The sequence below is a fragment of the Convolutriloba macropyga genome, chromosome 1 (genome assembly GCF_964194025.1).
Source record: "Convolutriloba macropyga chromosome 1, txConMacr16.3, whole genome shotgun sequence".
NCBI classification, from domain to species: domain Eukaryota; kingdom Metazoa; phylum Xenacoelomorpha; order Acoela; family Convolutidae; genus Convolutriloba; species Convolutriloba macropyga.
In genome coordinates, this window is record NC_134468.1 from 55,506,463 (window position 1) to 55,529,075 (window position 22,613).

A 22,613-nucleotide genomic window follows, 5' to 3' on the forward strand; every position below is an offset into this window, starting at 1 on the left:
GGGGCTTATGGGGGCTGTTGTTTTTTTTGGGGGGAGTGAGGTAGGGGGTCAACTTCTAATAACCACCCTTCACATCATAAGTAAAGGTCTCCAAAACAGTTTTTTTGAATCGCATACTGAACACTACTGAGCTGAGAGGCTCTAAGAGAACTTAATGCCCCCTGTGCGCTACCTGTTAATCCCATTGTTGAGGACGAAAACTCAAATTGGCTTGACGAAAAATCGGTCAGGCAAAAAATCGCAGAAGAAAGACCACTGCATCAAAATAACTGATACAAACTTCGTTTGAGAGCAATTAAACAACTGACAGAAAAACCCAGAAAGATCTCTAAATTTTAGAAAAGACTGGCAAACTTTTAACTGGATTTTCTTCATTTGACAGCAATGAATCAAGAGTCGCAAATGACATCACGCACACAAATTCAGCTGCTGCTGAGTTATAGAAATCTTCAAACTAATCGAACTCTTACTTCTGGGCGATTCACAAAATCGTTGTAAAAATAGGAAGACAATTCAAAAAAAGATAGCAGAAAAGGTCTGTAAAACCTACAATCTCAGACAACCTTACAATTTCACAGTTTTCGATCACCAACAATTCTAGCCTGAGTCCAAAATCGATTTAATCTACTTTAAAACTACAACTTTAATCATACCTAATTACAACGGGGCGCCCCTCAATAGCGCCGAACCCCATTAACCTGCAAGCACCATAGCTAGGCTCTACTTCAAAAAGACCGATGTTGTACGCTCCAATAAGCCTTAGTTAGCGGTGAAGTAAATCTTTATTGAATTACGTCACGCCTGAGTAAAATGACTTCTTTTGCTTGTAGGTCAAACGGGTCTTTCCCATTATAGTCCCCCGTTATAGTATATTTACGATGAATGGGGTGCTATAGGTTATCTGATCACTAAGCTGGGGGCTATAATGGGATAGACCCGTTCAAACTTGTGATCAACGAAAAAACACAAAACAACTAACGTCGGACAAATTGCTTCCGAGAGACAGGCGAGGCAATGTATACGATTGATACTACGTTTATATATGTACAATCAGGTGAGAAAAGGAGTGAGGTAAGTCAGAAGTCAAATGTGAAAAATGTGACTTGTGTGAAACGATTGAGGTAAAATAAATTGATTAAGCTAAAACAAATAAAAACATAGCCGACTGACGTCGGATGAATTGCTCTGAAACGACCGGCGAGCGGTTGGCTTGGTTAGTAACTGGCCACCGTTCAATGAGGCTAGCTTTAGTTTAATTGAAGGGGCGTGAGGTGAGTGAAGTGGGGGGGGCAACGATGGGGGGTAGTGGAAATTGTGGGAGGGGAGTTTAGAGCTGCACGGTGCCCTTACGGCCAGAACAATATGCAGGGGTGGGGGTTGGGGATGAACTGAGGGGGGTTGATGGGGGCTGTTGTTTTTTTTTGGGGGGGGGGAGGGTGGTGGAAAGGGATCAACTTCTAAGAACCGCCCTTCACACCATAAGTTTATCGCATACTTGGAGACTAGAGAGCTGAAGGGCTCTAAGAGAACTTAATGCCCACTTAGCGCTACCTGTTTTCCCGTTTTTAGGACGCAAATTCAAATGCGTCAGAAGAATTGGTCAAGCAAAAATTCGTGTTAAAAATGCCAACATTTAAATGATTGCTACACACTTCGTTTGAGAGCAATTAAAAGTATAGCAAAACAACTCTTGAACTACATTTCAAAGCATTGTCATTAATTAAACAGACAACTAGACATATAAATGAAAAGGAATTGGTTCGCAAAAGCTTTTGAATTAACAACACGATCAAAAAATTTGAAAAAAAAGAAACATTGAATTCTAAAGTCAAATTGAAGCACGTGAACCAAAAAATGCCATTCTAGAACATTTGTTTAGCTTTTCACCGACAGTTTGGGCCTCCAAAAATTTTTTTCAATTTTTGATGACATTTTGTGCTAGCGATATTTGCATCTAGCGATTTTGTGAGCCTAGATAAATTTTGCTTTATGTTGTGATCATTAGTGTTGTTAGGTATAGTTATAATGAGCAATTTTTGCATCTGCTAATCATACACAATGCATCCAGCATGGTTGTAAGTATTTGTACCTGTTTGATTGGAGGTTAAGGCAGCTAATGCATCCATAGACGCATCTGCTTGCAACAGCATCTTTTTATTTTGTTCAGCTTGATTTGCCAAATGCTTCACTCTCAATTTTTCCTTCATCCGTTTTGACCTCAGTTGACCAGTCAGCTTGTTTTTCAACAACAACTGTCTTGCTAAATTTGCATTTTTAGCATTTAAGTGACGCTCGAAGTAGAACTTGATCTTGTCTGCGTCGTAAGTTTCCGTTTTCTCACTGTAACTTTTGCAGCAAACTCTATCGAACTCTGCTTCCTGATTTTTCAATTCATTTAATTGGAAGTTGACAAGGTCTTATTCGATGCAAGAACTGTTTTCTTTGAGGCTGTTTTTTCGATACTATTCATAAATTGTTAATTTTACCCCAGTCCGATAAAATTTTACCAACAACCATCGCCGACCATCTCATCTTTAATTGATAATTCTACTTCCTTAAATAATGTATGTAAACTATTGATTGAAAACATCGAAATTAGGCTCATTTTTAGAGCAAAATAGCCGCAGTTTGTTCACTTAGGATGATGATTTTTCTGTTTAAGATAGACACTTATCCATTAAAGAAGTGGAAAACTGCGAAAACTGTTGTCTACGCTCATCAAGGATTTTAAATATGATCTAATTTTCCATGACAACTAATTGTTTTAAAGGCAGCAATTTGTTTGAACAGATTCACCTACAGGAAATCTCAGTTTTAAATTTCTGGCGTTACACTCTAAAAACCGTGCAGGTAAAAATACCCTAAAATATGTAAAATTACCTTAACTGTGCACGTGTTTTGGCGTTCCGCCACCTTAACATGCCTGCAATCCCAAGTAAAATTACCTGAAAATTTACCTGAAAAATACACCAAATTATCTGAACTTTACTTGCACAGCGCTATATTAAGGTAAATTTACCTGCATATTTTACCATCATTTCCCTGTGAGGCTAATTTACCGCAAAAAATGACGGTAAATAGTGAAGGTAAAGTTACCTTAAAATTGCGTTGTGCAGATTAATTGCAGATAATTTGTGCAGGAGAGATGGATAAACTTTTCAGGTAATTTTACCTGCAGCTGCAGGTACGTTCAGGTACCTTACAGGGACGCTAAAACACGTGTACCGTTCAAGTAAGTCTACCTGATGTTTATGGTAGTTATACCTGCACGTTTTGAGGAACACGGGGTCGTTCTCGTTGCAAAACGAAGACCGAGAAACAAAGGTGACCAGGAACGGGAAAAATCATATAGAAATTTTATAGAAACAATTTTTCTTGACATTTTTTCTTTAAAAGATTCCTTAAAAAAGTCATTTTTTCTTTAAAAGTATACCTGAACATGGTATCAAATTTTAGGAAAATTGTGCGTGTAAATTTTACCTGAACATGGTGCAGGTGAATTTACCTATAAATTTTTTAGTGTTTGTGACAATTTCGTAAGATTTAAGTTGCATAATGAAACGAATCAGTGCAAAGCTGAGTACGCGAATTTCGGGATTAAAGTTGTATTTAACAGAATTTTATGTACGGCTACAACTTTTATGAAAAATGGAAGAAATCCTGCGAAATATGTACAGAATTTCAGATATCTTTTTTAGTTCCTTATAGGGCCAGATATTTGAACCAAGTAGCAAAAATTGTGAATGCTTTGCTGTTGCAAAAATTATCCCTTGAAGAAAGATTTTCTAGAATAACAATAGATACACTCAAACATTCAAAAAAAACTTCGCGCGAAGAACTTTAAACGAATTGTCCTTGAAAGACTGATGCAGTGCTGATTCTATCATAGCTTGCTCTAGTCGGCAATGTGGCTTCGATGGGTAATCAATATTGTTTGCAGCGAAGGATGAGGTCGATAGGTTCACTAAGGGACTTCAGGTGTCATTATTAGAGACGATTCAATGTTTTGGCGCATTTTGCAACTTTTAAAAGTCAGCTGTTGACAATTAAGTTAACTTTTTAAAACCCTGAATTAAAGAGAAATATAATTCATGTAAAATTACTTCGAGGGCAAATAAAAACAACAGCTTCAAAATAACCTGGTTCATCCGGGCAATGTTGAGAGATTGATTTCACACTTGCTTGTTTTGGCAGTACAAGTTCTACAGCCAGCTCTGTGCCTACAAATTTTCAAATTCTCGGGCTTAGAAAAAATCTCCGTCCTTGTTGCGGTCAAATAGTAACACTGAAGGGTTTATCAAAGAACATGAACATGAAAGACTAACGTCGGGTAAGCTGTTCTCGAACGACTGACAACAAGTTGCAGTAGTGATTGCCGAATTGAAAAAAAATGCAAGAAACTTGTAAGCAATCTTGCAAGTGAATGCATACGGGTACCAAGTTGCTTGCAAGATTCTTGCAAGTTTTTCGATTCACTTGCAAGAAACTCAAAAAAGTTATCGATTCGCTTGCAAAATTCTTGCTAGCTTTTTGATTCATCTCGCAAGATTACTTGCAAAATGAATAAAAAAGCTTGCAAGATGAATCGAAAAACGTGCAAGAATCTTGCAAGCTTTCTTAATTCAAATGCTGGGGAAAGGGGGCCAACGCAGAAAGGGAGCAGGTTTTTGCAGCAGTAAACTTGTCTTAGCTTTTGCATGAGCCTTTTTAGCTTCTTTAAAGACTAGAGCCGGTGCATTACTGTGTTCCATAACCAGCGCACCTGGCCTAGCCGCCAACGAAAAAAAACAAAGACCCTAAATGGCTAAAACTAATGCGCGGAGGCGTCACAAACAAGGGTGAGAGTTTATTGTGCTGCACGAAGAGGTCACAAACAAGGGCGGGGGTTATCGCGCTGAAGAAAGAAACATACAAACATTTAAATGAAAACCTAAATGCACAAGAAAGAGGGCACAGACAAGAGGTGGGGCATAACTAGCGAAACAAAAACGAACCGAAAGAGCGTCAAAACGAACGAGCAAAAAGCGAGCGAGCGCAAAATCAGCGTGACAAAAATAAACGAGCGTGAAAGTGGACAGAGGAAAAACGAGCAAGCGCAAAACGAGCAAAAATAAAAAAATTACTCAAAATCCAGCAAAAGGACTTAAACTTGCCCCTCGGACGTTTTCTCATTGCTATGTGATGTCTTAAAGGTTGTTTGGACAAAAGTCTATTGCCTTGTACAATCATTTTTTTGTTGTACTTTGCGAAATATCAGTTATAAAAAAACTCCGACTGTTGTTTTCTCTTTGTCGTTAATAAAAAACTTTAATTAGCATGAGGTCAACGACGGAGTTAACGTTTGATTTACCAGAAAAGTGAGGCTGACTTTCTGTATGAGCCTAAACTATAAATGCAATGAGAGGAGAACAACAAAGAAACTTCAAAAACTCACCAGTACTTTTCGAATAAAATAAATTCAAAGACATTAACACCAGTAGCTATCAACTGAACGGATCAAATAGGTTAAATTAATACTCATTAGGAAGATAATTGGACTTGACAGTCATCAAAAAGTTCTTTACGACTACAAAAAGATCCTCAACTACCTATAGGCTCAGTAACAAAATGTTCCAACTTGTTGTTTCTTTTTAAAAAATTTGTTTGATTTAAAAATGAGAGAAAGATTGAAAGTGTTTGTTTTCGTCGTTTTCTAGAGTAGGTTAATTAATCTTAAAAAGACGGATTTGGTTGGCTCAAGATGTCACAGGTTATTTGTTGAGAATTTGTTTTTGAATTCAATATCTTGCGAGGAACATGCAAGATTCTTGCAAGATTTCACATTCAAAAGGCGTTTACGAAAAAGTCAGTAAGGGTCAGTACTGATGATCAAAACTTCTGATATCAGTCATTTTATTTTGTTTTCAGTTAGTTTTAGCTGCCAAAAAAAGACAAAAAAATTTATCCAGATATCAAAAAATTGCAAGATACTTGCAACTTTTAGAATCCCGGCTAAAAAAATTTTCATTGAATTTGGTTTTGTAATTCGTTCAATAAATAATAATTTGCATCAAAGATGTTTGCTAAACCACTTGTACCCTGATTTATTTTTTGCCTTGATTGTTGTCTTGCAAGATTCTTGTAAGAATCTTGCAATTTTTGAATCAACTTGCAAGATTCTTAATAAACAAGTTTTAAATTCACTCATCACTAGGGTGGCTCTAGTAGAACCTCGGTTAGACTTCACGGTTGTCCCAAACTCAAAGAACTGTTATAAATACCAATTGTTTTTGTCTACGCAACAGTTTTGCAGTTTTGTTTAATAACATTTTCAGAGACTGTTAAGGTTCTTAAAGAACTGCTCAGTAACTTAGTGTTCTCAAGCATTACCAGTTTTTGTCATTTCTGAGGATAAAATCCTGTTGTCGTTCAAAAACAGCAAATACACAAAAAACGACTCTTTGAAAATTGCCATAACTATGACCATCGGGACTGATATATTAGATATAAACTTCGTTCTTAAGTGATTAGTAGCCAGCAGACTTTCTTCTTAACTATATTCTTGAACAAAGAAATTTTGTCAAAAAATGTGATCCACCAACAATACTTGTATTAATGTAAATAAAACTAGGACGGGCCTCTAGAGCATGCGCTGATTTATTCCAAAAATGAGGGTTTAAATTCTTCTCCTTAAAATTTTTTTTGTTTTGCTTATTATTTTGTTTTATTGGATTTTTTAGGAACTTAGATGAGGTTTGCACATACAGAGCTCGCATTGAATGAAAAAATTAAATTTGTTGGCAAAATAAGTTTGCTGAAGATGTCACAGGTTATTTGTTGAGAATTTGTTTTCGAATTCAATATCTTGTGAGGAATTTGCAAGATTCTTGCAAGATTTCTCATTCAAAAGGCGTTTACGAAAAAGTCAGTAAGGGTCAGTTCTGCTTATCAAAAATTCTGATATCAGTCATTTTATTTTGTTTTCAGTTAGTTATAGCTGCCAAAAAAAACAAATGAATTTTCTATATATAAGAAAATTGCAAGATACTTACAACTATTAGATTCCGGGCTAAGAAAATTTTCATTGAATTTGCTTTTGTAATTTGTTCAATAAATTGTAATTTGCATTAAAGATGTTTTCTAAAACACTTGTACCCTGATTTTTTTGACTTGATTGTTGTCTTGCAAGATTCTTGTAAGGATCTTGCAAGTTTTGAATCCACTTGCAAGATTCTTATTAAACAAGTTTTAAATTCACTCATCACTAGGGTGGCTCTAGTAGAACCTCGGTTAGACTTCACGGTTGTCCCAAACTCAAAGAACTGTTATAAATACCAATTGTTTTTGTCTACGCAACAGTTTTGCAGTTTTGTTTAATAACATTTTCAGAGACTGTTAAGGTTCTTAAAGAACTGCTCAGTAACTTAGTGTTCTCAAGCATTACCAGTTTTTGTCATTTCTGAGGATAAAATCCTGTTGTCGTTCAAAAACAGCAAATACACAAAAAACGACTCTTTGAAAATTGCCATAACTATGACCATCGGGACTGCTATATTAGATATAAACTTCGTTCTTAAGTGATTAGTAGCCAGCAGATTTTCTTCTTAACTAAATTCTTGAACAAAGAAATCTTGTCAAAAAATGTGATCCACCAACAATACTTGTATTAATGTAAATAAGACTAGGACGGGCCTCTAGAGCATGCGCTGATTTATTCCAAAAATGAGGGTTTAAATTCTTCTCCTTAAAATTTTTTTTGTTTTGCTTATTATTTTGTTTTATTGGATTTTTTAGTAACTTAGATGAGGTTTGCACATACAGAGCTCGCATTGAATGAAAAAATTAAATTTGTTGGCAAAATAAGTTGGCTGAAGATGTCACAGGTTATTTGTTGAGAATTTGTTTTTGAATTCAATATCTTGTGAGGAATTCGCAAGATTCTTGCAAGATTTCTCATTCAAAAGGCGTTTACGAAAAAGTCAGTAAGGGTCAGTTCTGCTTATCAAAAATTCTGATATCAGTCATTTTATTTTGTTTTCAGTTAGTTATAGCTGCCAAAAAAAACAAATGAATTTTCTATATATAAGAAAATTGCAAGATACTTACAACTATTAGATTCCGGGCTAAGAAAATTTTCATTGAATTTGCTTTTGTAATTTGTTCAATAAATTGTAATTTGCATTAAAGATGTTTTCTAAAACACTTGTACCCTGATTTTTTTTGACTTGATTGTTGTCTTGCAAGATTCTTGTAAGGATCTTGCAAGTTTTGAATCAACTTGCAAGATTCTTATTAAACAAGTTTTAAATTCACTCATCACTAGGGTGGCTCTAGTAGAACCTCGGTTAGACTTCACGGTTGTCCCAAACTCAAAGAATTGTTCTAAATACCAATTGTTTTTGTCTACGCAGCAGTTTTGCAGTTTTGTTTAATATCATTTTTAGAGACTAGTAAGGTTCTTATAGAACTGCTCAGTAACTTAATGTTCTCAAGCATTACCCCATTTTCTGTCGTTTCTGAGGATAAAATCCTGTTGTCGTTCAAATAAAGCAAATGCACAAAAAACGACTCTTTGAAAAATGCCATAACTATGACCATCGGGACTGATATATTAGATATAAACTTCGTTCTTAAGCAATTAATAGCCAGCAGATTTTCTTCTTAACTATATTCTTGAACAAAGAAATTTTTTTTAAAAAATGTGATCCACCAACAATACTTGTAGTAATCTAAATAAGACTAGGACGGGCCTCTAGAGCATGCGCTGATTTATTCCAAAAATGAGGGTTTAATTTCTTCTCCTTAAAATTTTTTTGTTTTGCTTATTATTTTGTTTTATTGAATTTTTTAGGAACTTAGATGAGGTTTGCACATACAGAGCTCGCATTGAATGAAAAGTTTAAATTTGTTGGCGAAATAAGTTCTCCATTTTTTGATGGTTATTAAAATAACAGCAGCTGAATTTTCTTAGACTTGATGACACTTCTGGTAATTCGTACTTCCAAAATTTCGTGCTTTTTTTCTAATGGAATGCTATTCATGTTCACGTACTTGTAGTATCTTGCCCTGTTTTGGATAGTTTTCCTTACTTATCTTCTCAAAACCTTGTTCCTTGTTCTCTTGTTTAACGTAATCTCTTATACATATCTTTCCTTTTACCTTCCATGCTCAATGGCAAAGATCTTGTCACAACTTATCCATTATTTTTCTCAGTGATGTTCTCGACATGAATACCAAATTTTGTTTCACTGAGCAGTTAGAACAAGAAACAACCACTTGTGAAGAATAACAAGAAAACAGTTGCCTAAATCGGACACTGCGAATAAGTATTCTTTAGCACATTTCTCGTCATCTGTTCTGTTTGAAATTCGCTCATGGCTCAGAGCGATCAAACAGATGTCTATTTTCTGCCAAATATCTAATGTCGAGACTTCGTACAGATGGATTTCCTCCTTGAGGCGTTTGACCCGAAGCATCGTTTCCATCAAATTCCGCGGCTGATCTCCGGCCGCCTTTTTTAGATTCAGTTTTTCTGCAACCACTCGACGTATTGGAGCAAAAATTCTCCGACGCCTCATATCTTTACGAACCTAAACAGGTGGAGTATTACATCTTTTGTAATAACCCAGCTTGTGGCATATCAAGTTACCAAAGATACTTCTACAGCAGAGCTTTTTTTTTCAACGGTACCGCGGCAATGCCTGGCCGCAATTCCGGAGAAGGTTCGAGTCCTTCAAGCTCTAATTCTTGAGCACTCGGAACAGTTAGCTGGATATGCCACAAGTTGGGTTATAACACTAATTTAATGATCTAGGTAAATGATTTCAACATTTGCTGATACCGTACACAAAACCTCAACACTAGGAAAAGTAGACATTTGGCTTAGATGTTGACTACCTTGAAATGTAAATGAAATTAATTGTGTGGGTTTTTGGGCTTAAACTGAAGGCGCGATGGTCGTGATTTATGGGGACTTGAACTGATGTTAGGTGGCTCTATGAACTGATTTATTTATGAATGGCAAAGCCCGCGCCGAGGTGTCAACGCTAAAAAACGCAAAATTATGTAAGATTGGCGTTGAATGCGTTGAATTTATGTAAGATCTACGCTTGAGCGTAGATCTTACATAAATTCAACGCATTCAACGCCAATCATACATAATTTTGCGTTGAATTATGGCGTAGATCTTACATATTTAGCGTTGAATTTTAGCGTAGATCTTACATATTTAGCGTTGAATTTAGAGTAGATCTTACATAAATTCAACGCATTCAACGCCAACCTTACATATTTTGCGTTGAAATTTGGCGTAGATCTTACATATTTAGCGTTGAATTTAGCGTAGATCTTACATATTTAGCGTTGAATTTAGCGTAGATCTTAAATAAATTCAACGCATTCAACGCCAATCTTACATAATTTTGCGTTGAATTTTGGCGTAGATCTTACATATTTAGTGTTGAACTTTAGCGTAGATCTTACATATTTAGCGTTGAATTTAGCGTAGATCTTACATAAATTCAACGCTTTCAACACCAACCTTACATATTTTGCGTAGAATTTTGGCTTAGATCTTACAGATTTAAGGTTGAATTTTTTGAAGTCCATTTCAGACCACTTTATGATTTCAAAAGTTGTTCAAATTTTTTTCAGAAAGTCAATTTTTTCACTGTTTCGACCCCGATACTTCACAGGTGAGAAAAGCGAAGTCAGTAAAAAAACCACTTTTTAGTGCTCTTTTATAGTGCAAAACCCATTTGAGACCATTTTACGATTTCAAAATTTTTCCAAGTTTATTTTCGAAAAATCAATTTCACTGTTTCGACCCCTATGCTGCAAAGGTGAGGAAACGTGAAGTCATACTTCTCACATGATAAATGCGTTGAATACGTTGAAATTTTGTAAAAAATATGTAAGATCTAGGCTAATTTCAACGGAATATATGCAAGTTCTACGCTAAATTCAATTGAAAATATGTAATGTCTACGCTAAAATCAACTTAAAATATGTAAGATCTACGCTAAATTCAACGCAAAATATGTAAGATCTACGCTTTATAAGGATTGGGGCTCTTAATGAAGCCAAGGTACGGTGGCGCAATGGTAGAAGAGTCGACAAGTAAACAGGAGGTCAGTGGGTCGAGTCCCATACCCAGAGTTCTACGCGTTGATTTTTTGTAAGATCAACGCTAAATTCAACGCAAAAATATGTAAGATCTACGCTAAATTCAACGCTAAATATGTAAGATCTACGCTAAATTCAACGCTATATATGTAAGATCAGCGGCAACTAGCGTTGACAAGTTGGAAAATTCACCGCCATTTCTTACATAATTTTGCGCTCAATGCGTTGAATTTTTATCTTTAAATTCAACGCATTCAACGCAAAATTGTGTAAGAAATTTGCGGTGAATTTTCTGAATTGTCAACGCTAGTTGCCGATGATCTTACATAATTTTGGCCAAATTCCTCGGCCCGGGAGACAACTTTTTATTACAAACAGTAATTTAAGATTTTTTGCCTTATATCTTTGTAAAAATACCAATTTAATGGGGGACTTTCACAGGGCTTTTCTACAATGATGTGATCCGGGATATCAATTTTTACAGAGATAATATTCTGCTCATAACCTAAATTAGGATGGGTTAAAATGAATGCACTAGATTTGCCCAAACTTTCCAGGCAACCCTAATTCATTTTTAACTTGATAGCTTTCAGAGAGACATTGCTTTGGATTCAATTTAAAATGATCGCGTTGAATGCTCTCAAACCAAGTTGAAGAGCCTTCACAAAAAAACTTCTCAGGTTTTTTGTTAAATTTGTTATAAATGTAATACAATGTACCTTTTCTTTTTTCTCTTCAATTTCGTCCATGAGTATTTTGTCAGCGTGGTGCTCTATGAACTGATCGAAGAGTCTGTTCTCCTTCTGCAGTCTGTTCACTTCTGCTAACAGTACTGTGTATGACTTCAACAGTCCTGCAGTGTCCAGCCCCATGAAACTCTTCCAATCCGCCTATTACAACTCTCTTATCCTTTTCGTTTCAATAATTAACCTCCTAAGGCAGACCCCTGTTGCACTAGTCGAGACCTGGAATTTATGAAAAGACTTATTAACTCCAGGTGTGTGTGTGTGTGTGGGGGGGGGGTAAATATTGAATTAAATAACACGGTCGAGAACCCTAGTTAAAGTCTAGGTTAATTCGTTTATTAGTTGCATACAAATTCTTTTCATACAAACCTCCATCCAGCCAAATTCTTGTCAAATACAAACCTGCATCAAAACGAATGCTCTTCATAAACCAAATTTTTTGATTGACCAAATGACACCCGGGCCCGCGTCGAGGTAAAATTGGAAAAATATGTAAACTAAGCTGTGAAAAGTTGTTTTTTCCCCGCGAATTACGTAAGTACGTACATAGTTTTGCGATGAAATGCGGTGAAATTCTGTAACTTCACCGCTAGAACGTACATAGTTTTGCAATGAAATGCAGTGAAATTCTGTAACTTAACCGCTGTAACTTCACCGCTGTAACTTCACCGCGAATTATGTAATTACGTACATAGTTTCGCGATGAAATGCGGGGATATTATGTAACTTCACCGCTAGAACAAGCGGTGATCTTACAAAAACTCACCACAATTCACCGCTAAGATATGTAATGTCACCGCTATATTAAGCGGTGCAATTACTTGTAAGATCACCGCTTACTCTAGAAAATCAACGCTAGAAAGGATCACCGCTTGCAAATTCCAGAACAATTGTTATCGTTATCGATTCAGCCAAATTCCAGAACACGTTTTTTGTCCATGTAAATTCCAGGAATTACGTTTTAGTTCCAGCCAACTCACTGACGGTTGTTTTAGTTCCAGCCAAAATCCAGGACATCACATTGGGTCCAGACAAATTCTTTTTATACCCAATATTTGTCGAGGACAGTGCTTTCATACCTTAAATCTGTCGAGGACAGTCTTTTAATATATCCAGGTCTCGACTGGGGTAGGCTCCAATTACAGCCTTAAAATATAAAGCGTTAGAGCTACTCATTTCTGCGAGCGAAGTCGAATTACCTGGTTTTCTCAGAATAAACGACTCTGTAAAAGACTGAAGATAAACATAAATTAGTACGGTGTATAATATACATAACGCCAGAGTCCAGGTGGAAGGACTGAGCCCATCTAAACCAAACTCACTGAAGTGTTGTATAAAAGAGAAAAGAGTCTCATCAGTCTCTGATTTGTTAAAGGTGTACATTCAGTAGAATGTAGAATGTAGCTGAAGTACGCTGAATCTGCCATCCTTTTCGAGTAGTGGAGTCGGTGATTTGTGGTTGCAGAGCAAGTAAGGGTGCCTGTTAAGTCTCTGTCAGTAGTACAAAGAGATTTCAGTTAATCTCTTCTTCAGTACAGTTCTTGTTTCGATCGGATTTACCAGTTTACCTTTTGGTTAGAGTCCATCAATAGCTACCGTGAGCTACTTTTCAAACAAGCTACTTTAAACTTTTCGAAACTAAACTCCTTCTAGGTAAGTTCCGACAAGCGAAAATAGGAAAAGGACATTGTTTCCAATCGTGAAAATGAATATCGACACAGAGGAAAAGAAAAGAGTAAAATGTAAACAAGTGAATATCATAAAATCAAAGGGAAAAATGATTGGTGTTCTGAGTGCTGTTTTTCGTTTTTTGGTGAGGGGGGACTGTTCCAACCAGCAGTGCTCGAACTGAAAGTCTGGGGGCCACTTGTGATGATCCGGGAAGAATTCGAGGAAGTCGTGGTCGGCGTGTCAAGGAAGCAGTAGGAGCCTGCAGATAAATATCCTTTTTCAATGCGGTTGCATTGCCGAAGATGGTTCAAGATCGCCTTCTCCTTTTGCGATGGCTCTTTGTTTGCCGGTTTTCTGGCTATCCAATCTCGGCTGATTAGGTTGAAGGTACGACCTTACATAAACTTCCTGCCCCCTACCCATTGAAATTATTCAATCGGTACTAAAAATGGCCGCTGTGTTTAGGCGTACAGGGGAACAAAAAGGTAACACTTCTTGATGGGATCAAAATTTTTCAATCTTCCTTTTCGGTACTTGGGGTCAATCAAAAAAGAACTTTTCAAGTAATACGGAGATGTGATCTTCGTGATCCAATATTAGAAACGTGACCTGCCTTTCGTGAGGGGATTAGTGCTCTGGAAGCAATGTTGCAAAAATAGGTATTTGCGGATTGTGTTCAACATCTTTGTGTTGTTGATTTTGTTCGACTGATTGTTGGCATCCATCTCTGTTGGATGTAAAAAGCCGAAAGGCAAGTAGAATGGGTCGTTCTTCTGATAAGCACAGTAAGGAGTTGTATCCTTTGTGATCATCATGTTTAAGTGGTAGTTTTGGCAATCCGCCAAAGTGAAGAAACACTTCGACGTATGCCAAATTTTTTCCATAAATCCAGGGTTTATCGAAAATTAGGCACACTCAAAAGAAAGACTTTTATCGCAGCCTTCCTCATTTCCATATTAATTTTTCAGCTGTCCAATTTTGCCCGAAATGGAGGTGAGTTTAAGCCAATGTTTTGGGGGAGTGCAGATATAGTTTATCCGATCAAGAGCATGAGCGCCGTGCTGCTTGTTGCTCTCCAGAGGGTTAGTGCAGTGGTGGAAGTGGGAGATTGGCCTATGTGGTCTATGCAAAATGCTTTGTGTCGGCACAAATTGGTTGGGCTTTGGTTGTTTCTTTGGGGATTGTGAGCCTCTTGTTGGGCTGTAAGTTGGTTGGGATGTCGAAGGTGACAGTGGATTCCGGACAAGGGGCTTTCAAAAAAGATTGCTCTCATGACTCTATGGACAAAGACTTCTTGAGCAAAGGGTCGGTACACAAGTAGCTATCCATGCACGTTGATCACTCGTAAGGAGGAGGCAAAAAAACGTGTGACTAAGGTCGTGGAGCTGCTACTTTAGGGCTGTTCTATTGTGGTGTATGTTATGAATTTGTCACTGTTTGGGGTGTATGCATTTGTGGAGGGTAGGGGGGTAATTAGTGGTTGAAATTTGGGCTGCGGCATTCGCACACTTCCAGAGTAGGTCCAAACGGAGACTCGGGAGTTAGTGTCACTTCCATTGAAGAACCGAATCTCCCCAGCTCCTGAGGAAGATGAGGACGCAGCGAGCAAAGGCAGTGGGTTCATTCACGAATAACAGGCGGAAAGCACTGGCTGGGGCTGTGGTGACCTTGCCATATCGTGCAAAGCGCCGGCGTCTGCATTTTGCGTACTTTTTCAGGCATTGGGGGAGCCAGTACTAGATGTTTAAGTGGCGAGGGAAGGAGATTGTTGACTTTGAACATGATGAGGTTGTACTCGGTTGGCTCGACATTGGCGGGATTGGTGATCCCTTGGCATGAGATGCGATGAGTTGGTTGCCATCGTTTGTGTCACTAAGACACGAGTAGTTTTAGAGTCTACTACTTGGTAATATAAGTGTGAGGTCTTAGGGAATTTCGTGATAATCCGGATCTTTCTGAAAAATATTGTGTCGCAATGAAACTGTTTGAGTACGTTTTCGTTTAATGTGTTGAAAATTTTCGATTTGTCAAGTCTTGTTTGGGCTGAGGTTGAATTGGATAGCTCGTAGCAATAATAATTTGATGTTTGTAGAGTCGAAAATCTTCTTTCAGAATTTCAATTATCATGAACGGGGGACGAAAATTCCCAAAAAAAGTTTTTTCTAAAAATTCTTCATGTAATGAAATCAAATTATATTGAGAGTGCGTTCCAGAGCTTTTTGTAGAGGGTCTTCTTTTCCTTCTTTTAGGAGATGATGGTTATTTTTATTTGAGTCAATTGTTATTAAATGGACGTTAGTTTGTGAAAATATACAATAAATTTTGACGCTACTGTCTTCGCTAAGATGATAATTTGTCCTGTTTAAATTAAACATTAAAGTTAGAGGTGCTGCAAGATAAATTAAAGAAACATTTTAAAAAAGTACACAGTACATTCATTGGCTATTTGTTTTAATATGTACCAAAGGTGTTCAAAAACTCCAATGAGGGAGTCTTTTAAATAATTTCTGTTTTTTAGTTCACGCCAATCTAGGCGGCGAAGTGTAATTTCCTTGTAAATGAACAATTTGATGAATTAATTTGTGTATTGCATCTATAACTGTGATTAATGGGCTTGTAACTGAGCTTGTTGTGCTAAATGTGCAAAATCCTCAGCTTGCGTTCCTTCACATTTCTCTGCTTCAACGTCTATTAATTAGTTAAATTCATCTTGTGGATAGATTTTGCGCAGTCGTTTTCGCTAAATGTGCGTATTTAAATTGCGCGGAAGTTTTTATTTGTGAAGTGGTTAATTCATCGGGTGTGAACACTTTAACATTATTACGCGCCCTACTTGGGCAATGCGTCAGACGATATGAGTGATCATCATCTGTGTCAGACGTGACTTGCTGATCAAAATTATCCGTTTTATATTCTGTTTTTATCAACCAACGCAATGTTTTGCGTGTCACTTGCTCTACAAAATGTACTTACTACTGTTAGAATATATGTATTTGAGCAAACCATTGGGTTTCCACTACATGGAGGGGAAGAAAATGTTTCAATTTGGAAGGTAGATATTACATTAGAGTCTTTAGTGTAGCAAATGTATACCTGTTCCCGTGACAATTAAACTCAAAGTAAAAATTTTTGCGAGAGTAAAACGAATGTGGTTTGTTTGAGATTTCTGTCGAGATCATTTAATTTTTTGTAAAGAGAAAGAAATGTGTGGTCCATTTCTAAGAGTATTTTGCTAATTGTATAGTAGACTTTGGCCTCCATTCTTAATTCGATGTTTTCTAAGCAACTTTTGACTCTTGTCATTTATCGTAACTATTTCAATTATTTACCTGTTTGTACGGTGACACAGGTGGTTCTACGTTTGGTATTAAGAATTTGCCTGTAGCAAATTGAAATTCTTACTAATACTGAAAGAAACATCCCGATGTTGTGTCGTATAGTACGGACGTTCATCATTACATTTATGTAATGGCTTAGTGATTAATTCAAATCTTGAGTGAGCAGTTTTGTCGTATAGATAGTCTTGGAAACGACTTGCATACACGTGGCCATTATGCTGATGAGCGCTTTTTGTTTCCTTAACTCTAAATTTTTTGGAACTTTATCAGTGGGGCGTTTGATCACTCTGCGTCAAAGATACGACAGTGACAATTAGGTGCCCAAAAATTTTTGCACTGATTGCGTGATTTTGGGGAAAGTACCCCGTTTCACCTTTAGTGTACATTAATGTAGATTTTTTCTGACTTTACTTATTAATTAGTTAAATTCATCTTGTGGATAGATTTTTTGCAGTCACTTTCGCTAAATGTGCTTATTTAAACTGCGCGGAAATTATTATTTGTGAAATGGTTAATTCATCGGGTGTGAACACTTTACCATTATTACGCGCCTTACTTGGGCAATGCGTCAGACGATATGAGTGATCATCATCTGTGTCAGGCGTGACTTGCTGATCAAAATTATCCGTTTTATATGCTGTTTTTATCAACCAACGCAATGTTTTGCGTGTCACTTGCTCTACAAAATGTACTTACTACTGTTAGAATATATGTATTTGAGCAAAACATTGATTTTCCTTTTCATTGAGGGGACGAAAATGTTTCAATTTGGAAGGTAGATATTACATTAGAGTTTTTAGTGTAGCAAAGAAGTCGAATTACCTGGTTTTCTCAGAATAAACGACTCTGTAAAAGACTGAAGATAAACATAAATTAGTACGGTGTTTAGTATACATAACGCCAGAGTCCAGGTGGAAGGACTGAGCCCATCTAAACCAAACTCACTGAAGTGTTGTATAAAAGAGAAAAGAGTCTCATCAAACTCTGATTTGTTAAAGGTGTACATTCAGGAGAATGTAGAATGTAGCTGAAATACGCTGAATCTGCCATCCTTGTCGAGTAGTGGAGTCGGTGATTTGTGTTTGCAGAGCAAGTAAGGGTGCCTGTTAAGTCTCTGTCAGTAGTACAAAGAGATTTCAGTTAATCTCTTCTTCAGTACACTTCTTGTTTCGATCGCATTTACTAGTTTACATTTTGGTTAGAGTCCATCAATAGCTACCGTGAGCTACTTTTCAAACAAGCTACTTTAAACTTTTCAAAACGAAACTCCTTCTAGGTAAGTTCCGACAAGCGAAAATAGGAAAAGGACATTGAGATAAAGAAAAGTAGATCGACCCAGAGGAAAAGAAAAGTGTAAAATGTAAACAAGTGAATATCATAAAATCAAAGGGAAAAAATGATTGGTGTTCTAAGTGCCGTTTTTCGTTTTTTGGTGAGGGGGGACTATTCCAACCAGCAGTGCTCGAACTGAAAGTCTGGGGGCCACTTGTGATGATCCGGGAAGAATTCAAGGAAGTCGTGGTCGGCGTGTCAAGGAAGCAGTAGGAGCCTGCAGATAAATATCCGTTTTCAATGCGGTTGCATTGCTGAAGATGGTTCAAGATCGCCTTCTCGTTTTGCGATGGCTCTTTGTTTGCCGGTTTTCTGGCTATCCAATCTCGGCTGATTAGGTTGAAGGTACGACCTTACATAAACTTCCTGCCCCCCTACCCATTGAAATTATTCAATCGGTACTAAAAATGGCCGATGTGTTTAGGCGTACAGAGGAACAAAGAGGTAAAACTTCTTGATGGGATCAAAATTTTTCAATCTTCCTTTTCAGTACTTGGTGTCAATCAAAAAGGAATTGTTCAAGTAATACGGATATGTGATCTTCGTGATCCCATATTGGAAACGTGACCTGCCTTTCGTGAGGGGATTAGTGCTGTGGAAGCAATGTTGCAAAAATAGGTATTTGCGGATTGTGTTCAACATCTTTGTGTTGTTGATTTTGTTTGACTGATTGTTGGCATCCATCTCTGTTGGATGTAAAAAGCCGAAAAGCAAGTAGAATGGGTCGTTCTTCTGATAAGCACTGTAAGGAGTTGTATCCCTTGTGATCATCATGTTTAAGTAGTAGTTTTGGCAATCCGCCAAAGTGAAGAAACACTTCGACGTATGCCAAATTGTTTCCATAAATCCAGGGTTTATCGAAAATTAGGCACACTCAAGTGGAAGACTTTTATCGCAGCCTTCCTCATTTCCATATTAATTTTTCAGCTGTCCAATTTTGCCCTAAATGGAGGCGAGTTTAAGCCAATGTTTTGGGGGAGTGCAGATATAGTTTATCCGATCAAGAGCATGAGCGCCGTGCTGCTTGTTGCTCTCCAGAGGGTTAGTACAGTGGTGGAAAAGGGAGATTGGCCTATGTGGTCTATGCAAAAAGCTTTGTGTCGGCACAAATTGGTTGGGCTTTGGTTGTTTGTTTGGGGATTGTGAGCCTCTTGTTGGACTGTAAGTTGGTTGGGATGTCGAAGGTGACAGTGGACTCCGGACAAGGGGCTTTCAAAAACGATTGCTCTCATGTCTCTATGGACAAAGACTTCTTGAGCAAAGGGTCGGTACACAAGTAGCTATCCATGCACGTTGATCACTCGTAAGGAGGATCAATTTCAATTATTTACCTGTTTGTACGGTGACACAGGTGGTTCTACGTTTGGTATTAAGAATTTGCCTGTAGCAAATTGAAATTCTTACTAATACTGAAAGAAACATCCCGATGTTGTGTCGTATAGTACGGACGTTCATCATTACATTTATGTAATGGCTTAGTGATTAATTCAAATCTTGAGTGAGCAGTTTTGTCGTATAGATAGTCTTGGAAACGACTTGCATACACGTGGCCATTATGCTGATGAGCGCTTTTTGTTTCCTTAACTCTAAATTTTTTGGAACTTTATCAGTGGGGCGTTTGATCACTCTGCGTCAAAGATACGACAGTGACAATTAGGTGCCCAAAAATTTTTGCACTGATTGCGTGATTTTGGGGAAAGTACCCCGTTTCACCTTTAGTGTACATTAATGTAGATTTTTTCTGACTTTACTTATTAATGAGTTAAATTCATCTTGTGGATAGATTTTTTGCAGTCACTTTCGCTTAATGTGCGTATTTAAACTGCGCGGAAATTATTATTTGTGAAATGGTTAATTCATCGGGTGTGAACACATTAACATTAGTACGCGCTTTACTTGGGCAATGCGTCAGACGATATGAGTGATCATCATCTGTGTCAGGCGTGACTTGCTGATCAAAATTATCCGTTTTATATGCTGTTTCTATCAACCAACGCAACGTTTTGCGTGTCACTTGCTCTACAAAATGTACTTACTACTGTTAGAATATATGTATTTGAGCAAACCATTGGTTTTCCATTACATGGAGGGGAAGAAAATGTTTCAATATGGAAGGTAGATATTACATTAGAGTTTTTAGTGTAGCAGATGTATTTCTGTTCCCGTGACAATTGAACTCAAAGGGAAAATTTTTGCGAGAGTAAAACGAATGTGGTTTGTTTGAGATTTCTGCCGAGATCATTCAATTTTTGTAAAGAGAAAGACATGTGTGATCCATTTCTAAGAGTATTCTCCTAATTGTATAAGAGACTTTGGCCTCCATTCGTAATTCGATGTTTTCTAAGCAACTTTTGACTCTTGTCGTTTATCGTAACCATTTCAATTATTTACCTGTTTGTACGGTGACACAGGTGGTGCTACGTTTGGTATTAAGAATTTGCCTGTAGCAAATTGAAATTCTTACTAATACTGAAAAAAAAACATCTCGATGTTGTGTCGTATAGTACGGACTTTCATCATTACATTTATGTAATGGCTTAGTGATTAATTCAAATCTTGAGTGAGCAGTTTCGTCGTATAGATAGTCTTGGAAACGACTTGCGTACACGTGGCCATTATGATGATGAGCGCTTTTTGTTTCCATAACTCTAAATTTCTTGGAACTTTATCAGTGGGGTATTTGATCCTTCTGCGTCAAAGACACGACAGTGACAATTAGGTGCGCAAAAGTTTTTGCACGGATTGCGTGATTTTGGGGAAAGTACCCCTTTTCACGGTTAGTGTTTATTAATGTAGATTTTTTCTGACTTTACTTAATAATTAGTTAAATTCATCTTGTGGATAGATTTTGTGCAGTCACTTTCGCTACATGTGCGTATTTAAACTGCGCGGAAGTTATTATTTGTGAAATGGCTAAATCATCGGGTGTGAACACTTTAACATTAATACGCGCCTTACTTGGGCAATGCGTCAGACGATATGAGTGATCATCATCTGTGTCGGCGTGACTTGCTGATCGAAATTATCCGTTTTATATGCTCTTTTTATCAACCAATGCAATGTTTTGCGTGTCACTTGCTCTGCAAAATGTACTTACTACTGTTAGAATATATGTATTTGAGCAAACCATTGGTTTTCCACTACATGGAGGGGAAAAAATGTTTCAATTTGGAAGGTAGATATTACATTAGATTTTTAGGGTAGCAAATGTATACCTGTTCCCGTGATAATTAAACTCAAAGGGAAAATTTTTGTGAGAGTAAAACGAATGTAGTTTGTTTGAGATCTCTGTCGTGATCATTTAAATTTTTGTAATTAGAAAGACATATGTGGTCCATTTCTAAGAGTATTCCGCTAATTGTATAGTAGATTTTGGCCTCCATTCGTACATCTGGATCTACCGCGGAACAATTTTCCTACAAAGCTCGTAATTCGATGTTTTCTAATCATTTTTGACTCTTGTGGTATAACGTAACTATTTCAATTATTTACCTGTTTCTACGGTGACACAGGTGGTGCTACGTTTGGTATTAATAATTTGCCTGTAGCAAATTGAAATTCTTACTAATACTGAAAAAAACATCTCGATGTTGTGTCTTATAGTACGGACGTCCATCATTATATTTATGTAACGGCTTAGTGATTAATTCAAATCTTGAGTGAGCTTTTTTGTCGTATAGATAGTCTTGGAAACGACTTGCATACATGTGGCCATTATGCTGATGAGCGTTTTTTTGTTTCCTTAGCTCTAAATTTCTTGGAACTTTGTCAGTGGGGCGTTTGATCACTCTGCGTCAATGATACGACAGTGATCATTAGGTGCCCAAAAATCTTTGCACTGATTGCATGATTTTGGGGACAGTGCCCCGTTTAATGGATAGTGTACATTATTGGATATTTTTTCTGATTTTACGTCAAAATTAAGTGTCATGGTTGTTAATTGTAGGGACCATCCTAGTGTGTGGATGACAGGATACATAAGTGAAATTATTAACGGGTCAGCTTGCCCATAGGTTGTTCGCTACGTTTGGAATTCAGTTATGATCTGGAGGATTTGATCTCGAGATACCAAGTTGAAGTCTACAGTGTTTTGTATCAAAATTTGCTTGCCAAAGTGGATTATTGAGTTGATCAAATTATATTTATTAGGGTGCATAGTAATGCTTATTTAGGAGGTCAGTCCTAGCTGGCTCTGTAAGAGGTGGTTCAGTTGTTAATGGAAAGAATAGTTGTTCCTTATTGCTAGCATAACAATTATCGTGAGCTAACCTGTAGCCGCTTTTAGATGAGATTTTGTGACAGAAGTTTTCCTTGTCCCTGAGTTCTGCTCTTGAAGAGCTGTTTGAGAGTAGGTTAAAATTTTTTGGATATTCGTAAGTACGATATAAAATGTGTATTGATTGAGGGAGGACTGGACTGAGCT

The 22,613-nt window shown here is 37.2% G+C and overlaps 1 protein-coding gene across 1 annotated transcript in view; it reads right to left on the reverse strand.

Annotated features, from left to right (window-relative positions):
* LOC142343818 (uncharacterized) overlaps positions 1-22,613 on the reverse strand; it is a 45,984-nt gene that overhangs the window by 17,854 nt on the left and 5,517 nt on the right. The window contains exons 2-4 of the mRNA XM_075395228.1: positions 11,823-11,993; positions 9,284-9,569; positions 2,090-2,416 (exon numbers count right to left, since the gene is read on the reverse strand). Coding sequence (XP_075251343.1) covers positions 2,090-2,416; positions 9,284-9,569; positions 11,823-11,993 — 784 coding nt within the window. The remainder of the gene's footprint in view (positions 1-2,089; positions 2,417-9,283; positions 9,570-11,822; positions 11,994-22,613) is intronic.